Source organism: Anomaloglossus baeobatrachus, chromosome 9, assembly GCF_048569485.1.
Source record: "Anomaloglossus baeobatrachus isolate aAnoBae1 chromosome 9, aAnoBae1.hap1, whole genome shotgun sequence".
NCBI lineage: Eukaryota > Metazoa > Chordata > Amphibia > Anura > Aromobatidae > Anomaloglossus > Anomaloglossus baeobatrachus.
In genome coordinates this window covers 186,887,626-186,901,670 of record NC_134361.1, presented here as the reverse complement: position 1 = coordinate 186,901,670, position 14,045 = coordinate 186,887,626, and the positions used below count along the sequence as shown (strand labels likewise).

General features: G+C 45.6%; 1 protein-coding gene across 4 annotated transcripts in view; it reads left to right on the top strand.

Moving 5' to 3' along the window:
• DENND1A (DENN domain containing 1A) overlaps nt 1–14,045 on the top strand; it is a 924,202-nt gene that overhangs the window by 429,212 nt on the left and 480,945 nt on the right. For all 4 annotated transcript variants that reach the window (XM_075324120.1, XM_075324118.1, XM_075324119.1 and 1 more), the window contains exon 8: nt 3,820–3,873. In XM_075324120.1, coding sequence (XP_075180235.1) covers nt 3,820–3,873 — 54 coding nt within the window. The remainder of the gene's footprint in view (nt 1–3,819; nt 3,874–14,045) is intronic.

The window sequence follows — 14,045 nt, the reverse complement described above, 5'->3', positions numbered from 1 at the left end:
GGAATTAACTTGGCATTGTGACATTTGGACTGTAGATCAGCCTGGAAGTGTGAAATGCAGCAAAAAAGAATGTTGTTTCTTTTTTTTTTAATTTGTGAAAAGTTTATTCAGAGGGTATCTTATTATTCAACCCCTCAATCCACCAGAATTCTGTTTGGTTCCCCTAAAGTATTAAGAAGTATTTCAGGCACAAAGAACAATGAGCTTCACATGTTTGGATTAATTATCTCTTTTTCCAGCCTTTTCTGACTAACTAAGACCCTCCCCAAACTTGTGAACAGCACTCATACATGGTCAACATGGGAAAGACAAAGGAGCATTCCAAGGCCATCAGAGACAAGATCGTGGAGGGTCACAAGGCTGGCAAGGGGTACAAAACCCTTTCCAAGGAGTTGGGCCTACCTGTCTCCACTGTTGGGAGCATCATCCGGAAGTGGAAGGCTTATGGAACTACTGTTATCCTTCCACGGCCTGGACAGCCTTTGAAAGTTTCCACCCGTGCCGAGGCCAGGCTTGTCCGAAGAGTCATTGCTAACCCAAGGACAACAAGGAAGGAGCTCCGGGAAGATCACATGGCAGTGGGGACATTGGTTTCAGTCAATACCATAAGTAACGTACTCCACCGCAATGGTCTCTGTTCCAGACGAGCCCGTAAGGTACCTTTACTTTCAAAGCGTCATGTCAAGGCTCGTCTACAGTTTGCTCATGATCACTTGGAGGACTCTGAGACAGACTGGTTCAAGGTTCTCTGGTCTGATGAGACCAAGATCGAGATCTTTGGTGCCAACCACACACGTGACGTTTAGAGACTGGATGGCACTGAATACGACCCCAAGAATACCATCCCTACAGTCAAGCATGGTGGTGGCAGCATCATGCTGTGGGGCTGTTTCTCAGCCAAGGGGCCTGGCCATCTGGTCCGCATCCATGGGAAGATGGATAGCACGGCCTACCTGGAGATTTTGGCCAAGAACCTCCGCTCCTCCATCAAGGATCTTAAGATGGGTCGTCATTTCATCTTCCAACAAGACAACGACCCAAAGCACACAGCCAAGAAAACCGAGGCCTGGTTCAAGAGGGAAAAAATCAAGGTGCTGCAGTGGCCTAGTCAGTCTCCTGACCTTAACCCAATTGAAAACTTGTGGAAGGAGCTCAAGATTAAAGTCCACATGAGACACCCAAAGAACCTAGATAACTTGGAGAAGATCTGCATGGAGGAGTGGGCCAAGATAACTCCAGAGACCTGTGCCGGCCTGATCAGGTCTTATAAAAGACGATTATTAGCTGTAATTGCAAACAAGGGTTATTCCACAAAATATTAAACCTAGGGGTTGAATAATAATTGACCCACACTTTTATGTTGAAAATTTATTAAAATTCAACTGAGCAACATAACTTGTTGGTTTGTAAGATTTATGCATCTGTTAATAAATCCTGCTCTTGTTTGAAGTTTGCAAGCTCTAACTTATTTGCATCTTATCAAACCTGCTAAATCTGCAGGGGGTTGAATACTACTTGTAGGCACTGTGTATGTATATATATATATATATATATATATATATATATATATATATATATATATATATATATATAAAAACATTTTATTTCATTTTTTTAATATCACCCTTGATACAAAAACAATGTTTACGGCACATTATAGTAATTTATCAGTATAGATCAAGGTATAGAATAAGTATAACTGCACAAGGCTGAGTGATGGTCATGTACAATAGGAGTGAGGACCCCGCCCATGAGGGCCCACAATCTACAAGGGTAGGGCGAGGGATACAGTGGTTGAGGGTGCAAGCTGCTCATATGGCAGGGTTATTGCAGGTTGGAGGTTTGCTTGAAGAGGTGGATTTTTAGGGCACTTTTTAGACTTGGAGAGTTTAATCAGTTGGGCTAGTTTCTTTATAAGTGGAAGTGAGGACATAAACTTGCTGCCATGCAGATTTATTTATCTCTGCTTTCCTGCAAAACCACTTACATAATACAAATATATGGAACGTCAGCAAGATATCAGTGGGAAACTACCAAAATCACTTCTGCTTGCTTATGCTGCAAACATTACATAGATGATTGCTCATCATGCAGCTCCATGCCCCGGCTCATCTCTCAGATTTGCAATTCTGTAGTCATCTGCTAAAAATCAATGAATGTCTATTTCATTTTTCATTGGCAAAAAAAACAGTTTGACTACAACATTTGAATGCACCTTAAAGGGAATCTGCAACATGATGTAGGGGCAGAGACCCCGATTCCAGCAATGTATCACTTACCTGACTGCTTGCTGCAGTTTTGATAAAATCACTGTTTTATCTGATGCCGATCTAGCAGGTTTGTGAATACTCGGCTCTGCATAACTCCACACACACCACTGATTGGCTGAAAGCTGCCAATCCATAGTGGGGGCAGGGTTGGACTACATAGCAGCAGAAATTCCATAATTCCATAATTTCCCACGGGATCCATAATTTCCCACGGGATCAATAAAGTGTATCGTATCGTTTCGTATCATATATATATATATATATATATATGCATACATATATGTATATATCGTATCGTAATATTCTCCTGCTGAAAAAACTGTGATTTTTATCAAAACTACAGCAAGCAGCCCATTACGTTAGACATAATTGAAATCAGGGTCTCTGTCTCTGCTCTCAGATTAAGTGACAAAAACGTGGTGATGGATTCCCTCTATGACTATTTTTGATACAGTTTTCTAAAATTGCAGCACATGAACACCACTTAAAGAGGTTGTCCACTGTTTTTACATTGAAGGCCTATCCTTAGGACTGGTCATCAATGTTTGATCGGCCAGGGTCCGACAGCCAGTACCACTGGCTATTAGCTACAAGTTGTGCCAGTGGCGGCAGCCATAATGCTCATTCCTGGAGCGGACCTCCGCTGATCAGCTGTTGCCACTGCCGGAGGGTGGAAATGCTCAGTCCCGGAACAGCTCTGTCTTCTTATAGTGGTCACGACCGGGTACTGCACATCCACTTCCTATTGATTTGAATGGGAGGCAGTTGTGCGGTAACCGTCCACTATCGGTTGCCAGAGCAGAGACAGATCTGAGCATTTCCGGCTGTCTGGTGCCGGTGGCGGCAGCAAATGCTCAGTTCCGGAGCTGCCACGTCTTCTCATAGCGGCAGGGTTCTGCACCTCCGTTTCCTGTTGGTTTGAATGGGAGGTGGATGTGCAGTATCTGGCCGCGGCTGCTATCAGTTGACTGGGCGGCTCCGGAATGGAACATTCCTGGCTGCCTGCTGCCGCCACCGGCACTGAGAACAGCATATCGACGGGGGTGCTGGTTGTCAGACCCCGACCAATGAAACATTGATGACCTATCCTAAGGATGGGATAACCTCTTTAATGACAATCTCAGCCAACAAAACCCAATTGATCTTATTTAGTACCCAGTACAATCACAGAGGACCCACGGATGCTTCTGGTTTTACACTGCGAATGTATTAGGAATTTATAGAAAAACCCAATCGTCTCGTCACTTGTCATAAACGCTGCTTCCGGAGATGAGTGAAGCCACTGATATGTCGCAGTATGGAGCCGATTGCCGTGCAGCCATCACCCTCCATCTGGCAGATGCATTCGGCTTCAGATCCCAGCGCACGCACTTTTTTTTATTATGAAGTGTGGTAAAGTAAAATTTCCATCTTTCTTTCATGTCGGAGATTTCTTTGAACAGTGTTTGTGGTCAGAGTTCTCCCTTCACTTGGCTCACTCTCATGTCTACTACTTTTTTTTTTGTTCCCCCCTTTTTTTAACCATTTCTCTTTTTTTTTTTCCCTCCAGCATTCCTACTTCACAGTGCCTGATTCTCGAGAGCTGCCCAGTATTCCTGAGAATGTGAGTACCCCGCAATGTGTGTAGCATGAGTATTTATCTCATTTTAAAGTTTCTGTATCCTAAAGGTCAGCAGCTGGATAGAGTCACTCATTCATCTTCATAGGCAAGATTAGAGGCTCGCCCTATCCATGACATTTTGACCTGAAGAGACCCGCCATCATCTGACGAGTCCACGAGTCTATCAAATGTTGAATGCCAGACATATTTTTTTGTCTCTTTTATTCGTACTTGCTTTTTCCTTTCTTACTTTTTATGGAAAAACATTTTCAAGGTCTTTAGAACTGGGGTTTGACCCTTCGTCAATGTCTATCATAGTCTTTAGAATTAAGGTTTGACCCATTGTCAATGTCCACCATGGTCTTTAGAATTGGTGTTTGACCCATTGTCAGTGTCCACCATGGTCTTTAGAATTAAGGTTTAACCCATCGTCAATGTCCACCATGCTCTTTAGAAATAAGGTTTAACCCATCGTCAATGTCCACCATGGTCTTTACAATTAAGGTTTGACCCATTGTCAATGTCCACCATGGTCTTTACAATTAAGGTTTGACCCATTGTCAATGTCCACCATGGTCTTTACAATTAAGGTTTGACCCATTGTCAATGTCCACCATGGTCTTTAGAACTAAGGTTTGACCCATCATCAATGTCCACCATGGTCTTTACAATTAAGGTTTGACCCATTGTGAATGTCCACCATGGTCTTTACAATTAAGGTTTGACCAGTCGTCAATGTCCACCATGGTCTTTAGAATTAAGGTTTGACCCATTGTCAATGTCCACCATGGTCTTTAGAATTTGGGTTTGACCCATCGTCAATGTCCATCATGGTTTTTAGAATTGGGTTTTGACCCATCGTTAATGTCCACCATGGTTTTTAGAATTGGGGTTTGACCCATCGTCAGTGTCCACTATGGTCTTTGACATTGGATCAAACCCCAATTCGAGTGTCCACCATGGTCTTTAGAATTGGGGTTTGACCCATCATCAATGTCCACATTTCAGAAAGTGGGAGAGGCAATACTAAACCGTTTGGCTTCGGAGTAGATTTGGTATATTTGGGCACCTTAACGACCTGGGTACATATATCTTTTTTTCTCTATTGTTTTTTTTCATCCCCTTGTTCCTTGAGCCAGCATTTTTATACTCCTCTGTCAACATAGCTGCATGAGGGTTTGTCTTCTTGCAGTGGGATTTAGCATGCGCCGGCGGAGACCGTGGTATTCCCCCCTCCTTTAAGATTCTTAAGATTGTTTATGTTAAAATGAACACTGTAAATAAAAAAATTGCAGATTATCACTTTAGTTTTTTCTATTTCGCAACACATGGAATTTGTTTCCCTACTTACCATTACATGGCATGGTAAAGTGGATGGTGTCATTCAAAAGTACAACTCACCCAGCAAAAAAACAAGCCCTCGACGGAAAATAAAAAAAGATATGGCTCTTGGAATAATAAAAAAAACAAAAGCGCAGAAAGCTAAAAATCATAGAATATCACTTTATTTTAATTTTTAATTTTGCAACACATTGATTTTTTTCCCCCTACTTACCATGACATCACATGATAAAATGGATGGTGTTATTCCAAAGTACAAGTCACCCAGGAAAAAACAAGCCCTTGATGGAATCATAAAAAATTTTTTGATTCTTGGAATAATAAAACACAAAAGCGCAAAAACTAAAAATCATCCAATCCTTAAAGGGAACCTGTCACCAGATTTTTCCCTATTAAACTAAAAGAATCCCCTTCTGCGGCTCCTGGGCTGCATTCTATGAAGGTGCACCTTGGCCCGACTCCCCTTCCAGACCCCAAAAATAACTTTAGAAAACTTGGCCCTTAGGTATGCTAATTACCTTCTGCTCCTGTCCCTCCTCCTGCCGCTGACCGCCGTCCTCCTTCTTTGATTGACGGGATGACGCCTCCGTCATCCTCCTCGTCGCATTTTCAAATCTCGCGCCTGTGCAGTTAGGTCGGCTCACGCAGGCTCAGTTCGCTCTGCCATATTGCGGCCAGAACAGAATACAGCTGCCCTCGCTTGCGCCGGGCCATGGTCGTCCCAGCCCAAAATCTCGCGCCTGCGTATTTAGCTCAGCGGCGCAAGCGAGGGCAGCTGTTTTCTGCTCTGCCTGCGATATGGCAGAGCGAACTGAGCCTGCGCGAGCCGCCATAACTGCACAGGCGCGAGATTTGAAAATGCGACGAGGAGGATGACTGAGGGCGTCATCACATCAATCAAAAAAGGATCAGCACCATCAGGGGGGACAGGAGCAGAAAATGAGCCCGCCCATCTGGCCAACCAAGGTAATTAGCATACCCAAGGGTCAGGTTTTATAAAGTTATTTTTGGGGTCTGGAAGGGGAGTCCGGGCCAAGGTGCACCTTCATAGAATGCAGCCCAGGACCTGCAGAAGGGGACACTTTTAGTTTAATAGGTAAAAATCTGGTGACAGGTTCCCTTTAAATGCCTTCATTAAACTTGATATTTTCAAATGAGTAAAACTACGTTCAATAAACGTTCTCCATTTTTTAAAGAATTTTTCTGTTTTTTCATTTTTGTTTTTTTTATATTACATTTATTCTGGAAATATATTTTTTATTTATTTATTATTATTTTTTTAATTATTACTTTATTGTTTAGTCGCATTAGGGCACTTGAATTATCGAGCTCAGTGATTAGCTGTACTGTAGCGCAATCGCCATGTCGTCAACACTTGACATGCTTGGGCAGAGCCGCGGAGCTCAGTGATTAGCTGCAGAGATGTCGATGTGACGTCACCACTGCTGATAAACGTGGGCGGAGCTGCTGAGCTCAGGGATTAGCTGCAGAGCTGTCGATGTGACGTCACCACTGCTGAGATACTTGGGTGGAGTCGCTGAGCTCAGTAATTAGCTGCAGAGCTGTTGCCGTGCAGTCAACACTGCTGACAATCGTGGGTGGAATCGCTGAGCTCAGTGATTAGCTGCAGAGCTGTCGATGTGATGTCACCACTGCTGACAATCTTGAACGGAGCTGCTGAGCTCAGTGATTAGCTGCAGAGTTGTGACGAGAACACTGTTGACAATCTCGGGAAGAGACGCTGAGCTCAGTGATTAGCTGCAGAGCTGTGACGTGAACACTGCTGGCAATCTTGGGAAGAGCCGCTGAGCTCAGTGATTAGCTGCAGAGCTGTGACGTGAACACTGCTGGCAATCTTGGGAAGAGCCGCTGAGCTCAGTGATTAGCTGCAGAGCTGTCGCCGTGCGGTCAACACTGCTGACAATCTTGGGTGGACCCGATGAGCTCAGTGATTAGCTGCAGAGCTGTGACGTGAACACTGCTGGCAATCTTGGGAAGAGCCGCTGAGCTCAGTGATTAGCTGCAGAGCTGTCGCCGTGCGGTCAACACTGCTGACAATCTTGGGTGTAGTCACTGAGCTCAGTGATTAGCTGCAGAGCTGTCGCCGTGCGGTCAACACTGCTGACAATCTTGGGTGTAGTCACTGAGCTCAGTGATTAGCTGCAGAGCTGTCGCCGTGTGGTCACCACTGCTGATAATCTTGGGCTGAGCCGCTGAGCTCAGTGATTAGCTGCAGAGCTGTCGCCGTGTGGTCACCACTGCTGATAATCTTGGGCTGAGCCGCTGAGCTCAGTGATTAGCTGCAGAGCTGTCGCCGTGTGGTCACCACTGCTGATAATCTTGGGCTGAGCCGCTGAGCTCAGTGATTAGCTGCAGAGCTGTCGCCGTGTGGTCACCACTGCTGATAATCTTGGGCTGAGCCGCTGAGCTCAGTGATTAGCTGCAGAGCTGTCGCCGTGTGGTCACCACTGCTGATAATCTTGGGCTGAGCCGCTGAGCTCAGTGATTAGCTGCAGAGCTGTCGCCGTCTGGTCACCACTGCTGATAATCTTGGGCAGAGCCGCCGAGCTCAGTGATTAGCTGCAGAGCTGTGACGTGAACACTGCTGACAATCTTGGGCAGAGCCGCTGAACTCAGTGATTAGCTGCAGAGCTGTGACGTCACCGCTGCTGACAATAACTGACATCGTAGGCAGCGGCGGACACTCAATACTTTAACATCATCTGTCCGGAAACATCTGAAGGCCCCAATAACATCAGATAGTCGGCCAGTTGTGCCAAAATCGGCGGTGTGGCCAGGTTTACGGTCATGGGTTGGTGGCTTTTACGTTCGGACCTGGAATCTTTATCTTTAGAAGTGAACACGTTCCGTAAAATTTGGCCCCGTTTTCCGCGGATTTGCTTTCTGCTCCTTGCATTGTTGCTATCTGCGCTCTATTATTTGGAAAGTCTTAATGTGTTTGTCTAATTCTAGGTAATGTACAGATTGTGTAATTTATGGTAATGCATTATGTGTACACAAGCGCATTTTAACACTCTCTGCTTTCTTCGCGTCGCGCGAGCAAATTCCCCTGTGGAGTTTTTTTCCCTGTCATTTCCTTCCAAGTAATTTTACAAAACATAGTTAAATATATTGTGCGTATTTTCTATCTGCGCACACAAGACCATTGCGGAGTCTCAATTTGTTTTTGTCCTTCTCACATACACATTAGCATTCATGTAGGCGTCTTAATGTAGATAAATACAGGCGATACCCTGTCATAAATATTAATGGGTTTGCGGCGGTTGACCCGCGGTGTGCAGCATAAAATCAAAGCGTTTAAATAATTACTACATTTTAAGGAGGTTTAAGTGTTTTCTGCAGTGTTGTAAGTGTGTGTTATTTCTCACGAGTAATGCTTCTCCATGTAAGAATCAAACTGCTACAAGATGGAAGAGCGCTGTAATTATGAGGCTTTGTGTCAGAGTTTTGTTTGCCGTGATCATTGAAAAACAACTCGCCGCCATGGCTGTCGAGATTTCCCCGCGTCTTGGCAGAGCCTGGGTCGGAGAAGGTGATGGTTGTTAGAAATGACAGCAAACGTCTTGTCCATGGAGAAGATGGAACTGCAAGGATACGACTCCGCCATGTCCTGCGATGTCAGATGAGGAGCACAATTTGACAAGGTTATCAGTTTCACGGTCCATTGGCTCTGCACAGTGCGCAGCATTACACATGTTACCACCATAATGCGCAGCATTACACAAGTTGCCACCATAATGCACAGCATTACACATGTTACCACCACGATACGCAGTATTACACGTTACCACAACAATGCGCAGCATTAAACTTATTGCCGCCACGATGTGCAGCATTACAATTGTTGCCAACACGATGTGCAGCATTACACTTGTTACCAGCACAATGTTTAACATTGCACATGCTGCCAACACGATGCGCATCATTACACTTGTTGCCAACATGATGTGCAGCATTACACTTGTTACCAGCACAATGCTCAACATTGCACATGCTGCCAACACGATGCGCAGCTTTACACAAGTTGCCGACACGATGCGCAGCTTTACACTTGTTGCCAACACGATGTGCAGTATTACACGTTACCACCACGATGCGCAGTATTACATGTTACCACAACAATGCGCAGCATTAAACTTATTGCCGCCATGATGTGCAGCATTACAATTGTTGCCAACACGATGTGCAGCATAAAGGGTGGTTTACACGCTGCAACATCGCTACCGATATATCGTCGGAGTCACGTCATTAGTGACGCACATCCGGCGCCGGTAGCGACTTCGCAGTGTGTGACACCAAGGAGCGACGATCAATGATCGCAAAATCGTTCAAAAACGGTGATTGTTTACACGTCGCTCCTTTCCTTAATATCGTTGCTGCAGGTACGATGTTGTTCGTTGTTCCTGCGGCAGCACACATCGCTATGTGTGACACCACAGGAGCGACGAACATCTCCTTACCTGCCTCCACCGGCAATGCGGAAGGAAGGAGGTGGGCGGCATGTTCCGGCAGCTCATCTCCGCCCCTCCCGTTCTATTGGCCAGCCGCTTAGTGACGCCGCAGTGACTTCGCTTTGACGCTGAACGTACCTCCCCCTTGAGGAAGGGATTGTTCGGCGGTCACAGCAACATCGCTGACAAGGAATGTTTGTGTGACGCTGCCGTTGCGATAATGTTCGCTACGGCAGCGAGCACCAAATGTCGCACGAACAAGGGGGGCGGGTGCTATCGTGCACGACATCGCTAGCGATGTCGCAGCATGTAAAGCGCCCTTTACACTTGTTACTAGCACAATGCTCAACATTGCACATGCTGCCGACACGATGTGCAGCATTACACAAGTTGCCGACACGATGCGCAGCATTATACAAGTTGCCGACACGATGCGCAGTATTAGGCTATGTGCGCACGTTGCGTATTTGCATGCAGTTACGCTGCGATCTGCACCGCAGCGTAACTGAATGCGTCCTGCGTCCCCAGCATAATCTATGAAGATTATGCAGGAGACGTGCGCACGTGGCGCCTTAGAGCGCAGCGCTTCGGCTGCTGCCCGAAGCGCGCGTTCTAAGAAGTGACATGTCACTTATTCCGTGCGCTCTGCATGCAGCCCCCACTCTGTCTATGGGAGGGGCTGCACTCAGAGCGCATGGAATCAGCTTTTTTTTTTCATTTCGGACTCTTTCTGCAGCGATTTGAAGCGCACGTGTGCTGTTCAAATCGCTGCAGAAATTTCTGCGGGGATAGAACGCTACGTGCGCACATAGCCTTACACATGTTGTCGCCACAATGCGCAGGATTACACATGTTAACACCACGATGCGTAGTATTACACATTTTACCACAACAATGCGCAGCATTAAACTTATTGCCGCCACGATGCGCAGCTTTACACGTGTTGCCAACATGATGTGCAGTATTACACTTGTTGCCAGCACAATGCTCAACATTACACATGCTGCCAACATGATGTGCAGCATTAGACATGTTGTCGCCACAATGCGCAGCATTACACATGTTGTCGCCACAATGCGCAGCATTACACATGTTGCCAACACGGTGCGCAGCATTACACATGTTGTCGCCACAATGCGCAGCATTACACATGTTGTCGCCACAATGCGCAGCATTACACATGTTGCCAACACGGTGCGCAGCATTACACATGTTGTCGCCACAATGCGCAGCATTACACATGTTGTCGCCACAATGCGCAGCATTACACATGTTGCCGACACGGTGCGCTGCATTACACATGTTGCTGCCTTTGATAGCCTGTTTACAAAGGCCAACCCCACTTCAGAGGTGCACTGAGTGCCATTGTTCTCGGCAGCACATGTACTGGTTACACTGGGCAATGTGCTGCCCAGAAGGATGATGTTTTGAGCAAACTCCAGCATGTTCTTTGATATTCGTAGTGTAGCACAAGTGGACGAGGTTATCAGTTCTATGGCTAGGAGCCCATTCAGTCTGCTGAATGCTCAGAATTACACAGCCCCTGGGGGGCAGCCTTTGCCAGTCAGTGGTCTTTAATAGGCTGGTTACACAGGCCGACCCCACTCCAGATGAGCACTGCACGCTCAGTGGTAAATCTCTCAGTGTGCATAGATTGTTCTCGACAGCACAGGTGGGGTTTCCACAGGACATTGTGCTGCCGAGAACCGTGCTTTCTGATGCAGCACAAAAAATCATTTCACCCTACAATCAAGCATTTTGCTTATTCATCGGGTGATCGACAGCCTTTTTAAACTGAACATTTGTTGTGTAAATGTTTCAAAATAATCATGCATTGTCAATAGACCTTACAACATGGAAACCATAAAACACACGTTTGCTTTTCAGTAAATCGTTGCTAATAGAAGCCTGGGATGGAAATTTGAATATCTGCCTTTTAACTGGAACCCAATTAAAAATGTGCTATGGATTCCCAGAAACCCGACACATCTTATCATATTTTTGTTTAGAGGGAAAACTGACAAGACCCATTTCTTAAAGCTTCGCTATATGTTTGTACAGATGGATAATTTGCATAGTCCACAACAGCAATGCCCTTGGGGGCCCTCTTACAGTGGCAGGTAAATTGCCCATTAACAGCACTGATCGATGATACCGCCACTTATCAATGTGTCAATAATTCTTGGAATCGTCCTTGCTCTTTACTGTTGCTGGTACAAGTTAGAAGGCCCTAGTCGCATTAGTTTTCTCTGTCACTGCAGGACTAGGTCTCTCGTGCCATTTAGTCTTTTTTTTCTCTGTGTAACCCCGCCCTCACCACTGATTGGCAGCTCTCTGTCAATATACAGTGTACACAGAAAGCTTCCAATCAGTGGTGTGGGTGGGATTATATACAGGAAACATCCAGTCCAGTGGTGTGGGAGCAGTTATACACAGGAAGCTGCCAATCAGTGGTGTTGGCGCAGTTATAAACAGGAAGCAGCCAATCAGTAGTGTGGGTGGGGTTATACACAGGAAGCTGCAAATCAGTGGTGTGGGTGGAGTTATACACAGGAAACTGCAAATCAGTGGTGTGGGTGGAGTTATACACAGGAAGCTGCCAATCAATGGTGTGGGCGCGGTTATACAGAGGAAGCTGACAATCAGTAGTGTGGGTGCGGTTATATGCAGGAAGCTGACAATCAGTGATGTGGGTGGGGTTATACACAGGAACCTGCCAGTCAGTGGTGTGTGTGGAAATATACATAGGAAGCTGCTAATCAGTGATGTGGGTGGCGTAATACACAGGAAGTATCCAATCCAGTGGTGTGGGCAGGGTTATACACAGGAAGCTGCAAATAAGTGGTGTGGGCATGGTTATACACAGGAAGCTGCCAATCAGTGGTATGGATGGGGTTCTGCACAGGAAGCGGCCGATCAATGGTGTGGAATGGGTTATACACAGGAAGCGGCCAATCAGTGGTGTGGATGGGGTTATAAACCGGAAGCTGCCAATCATTGGTGTGGGCGGGGTTATACACAGCTCAGCATCTTCAGCTCTGCTATATCTGCAGCGGAGAGAAAACTGTGATTATATCACAACTGTAGCACCTAGTAAGCTAAGTGACACATCACTGGAATCAGGATCTCTGCCCCTACATCATGCTGTTGTCAGATTACATAGCAAAAATCTGCTGACAGATTCCCTTTAATAAAATATTGGAAATTCCAAACTGTATTTATTGAAAACATTAAATGTACTAATAGACTAAACAAATTGTATAGGTTTATATAGCAGAAAACAGCAGGGATGAATGTAAGAAGTGTACCTATGGTATCTGTACTGCTGTATGGTATGAAGAACTGTATAGGATATTATCCTAAATGGTAATTGCCCTTTAAGAGGAGGTGTTAAGGCCATATGAATAGAATGAAAATGGATCTGTATTTTTACGTAGTCATAAAGCCGACTAATCCATAAATATTATCTGCAAAGCCCCTGTTATATAACCGCACGTGTGTTGATTGGCTGGGTTTAGGGTCTGGATTTGCAGACCTGTTGCATTAAGTGAAAAGCTATATGTAAGTGCGGGATTCACCTTTAAACAAGCCCCAGTATACAATACCACATAGTGCCAAAGACCGTCAGATACAGAGAATACAGTGGTCTCCAGGCAATATAAACAGCCAAGTCCACACACCATATAAACCAGAAGGTTGCACCGTATTGCAGGGCCATGAGTAAATGATCCTAGAAATCCTATTGTGTCTGTTTTTGTTCCAGCCCTTGCTTTTACAAGGAGAACTGTTGGGTTATTACTTTTATTGCTGGAAAATGGAAACGTTTACTGGTACTAATATGCAATAATATTGTGTAAGTCAGAATACAAAGCCCCGTTTGTTATGACGACACGGAACACCCTACGATTAACCCTGGATGGTTTACATGTTGCCATTCTTGGTAAGGCTTCTTAGTGTGTTAATGTAGTATTGATATGGTTTGCCATCACATTATGGCTGTCACATCCCCATCGGAGTCCGCTCCTGCGACTTCTGTTTCGATCACCAGGCGGCACTGTGTTCCCGCTGTGGATAGTGCTGGTGATAGGAGAGGAGTTGGTGCCAGTGGCTCTGGTGAGCGCAGGCTCCGATCATCCACTAAGCTGGGTTTCCCCTGGGACCTGCAGTACCACTGGCTGACTGTAGATGGCGTGTGTCTCCCAGCTGAAGTTACCACCATTCAGCTGTAGCCAATGGGAATACACCACACCCTTTTAATTCTCCCTCTTGTCTGATGGTCTCTGCCAGCGATAGTTCTGTATTCCTGGTTCCTGTTTTGTGATTCCTGTTTTGACCTCTGCCTGTTCTCTGACTACACTTCTG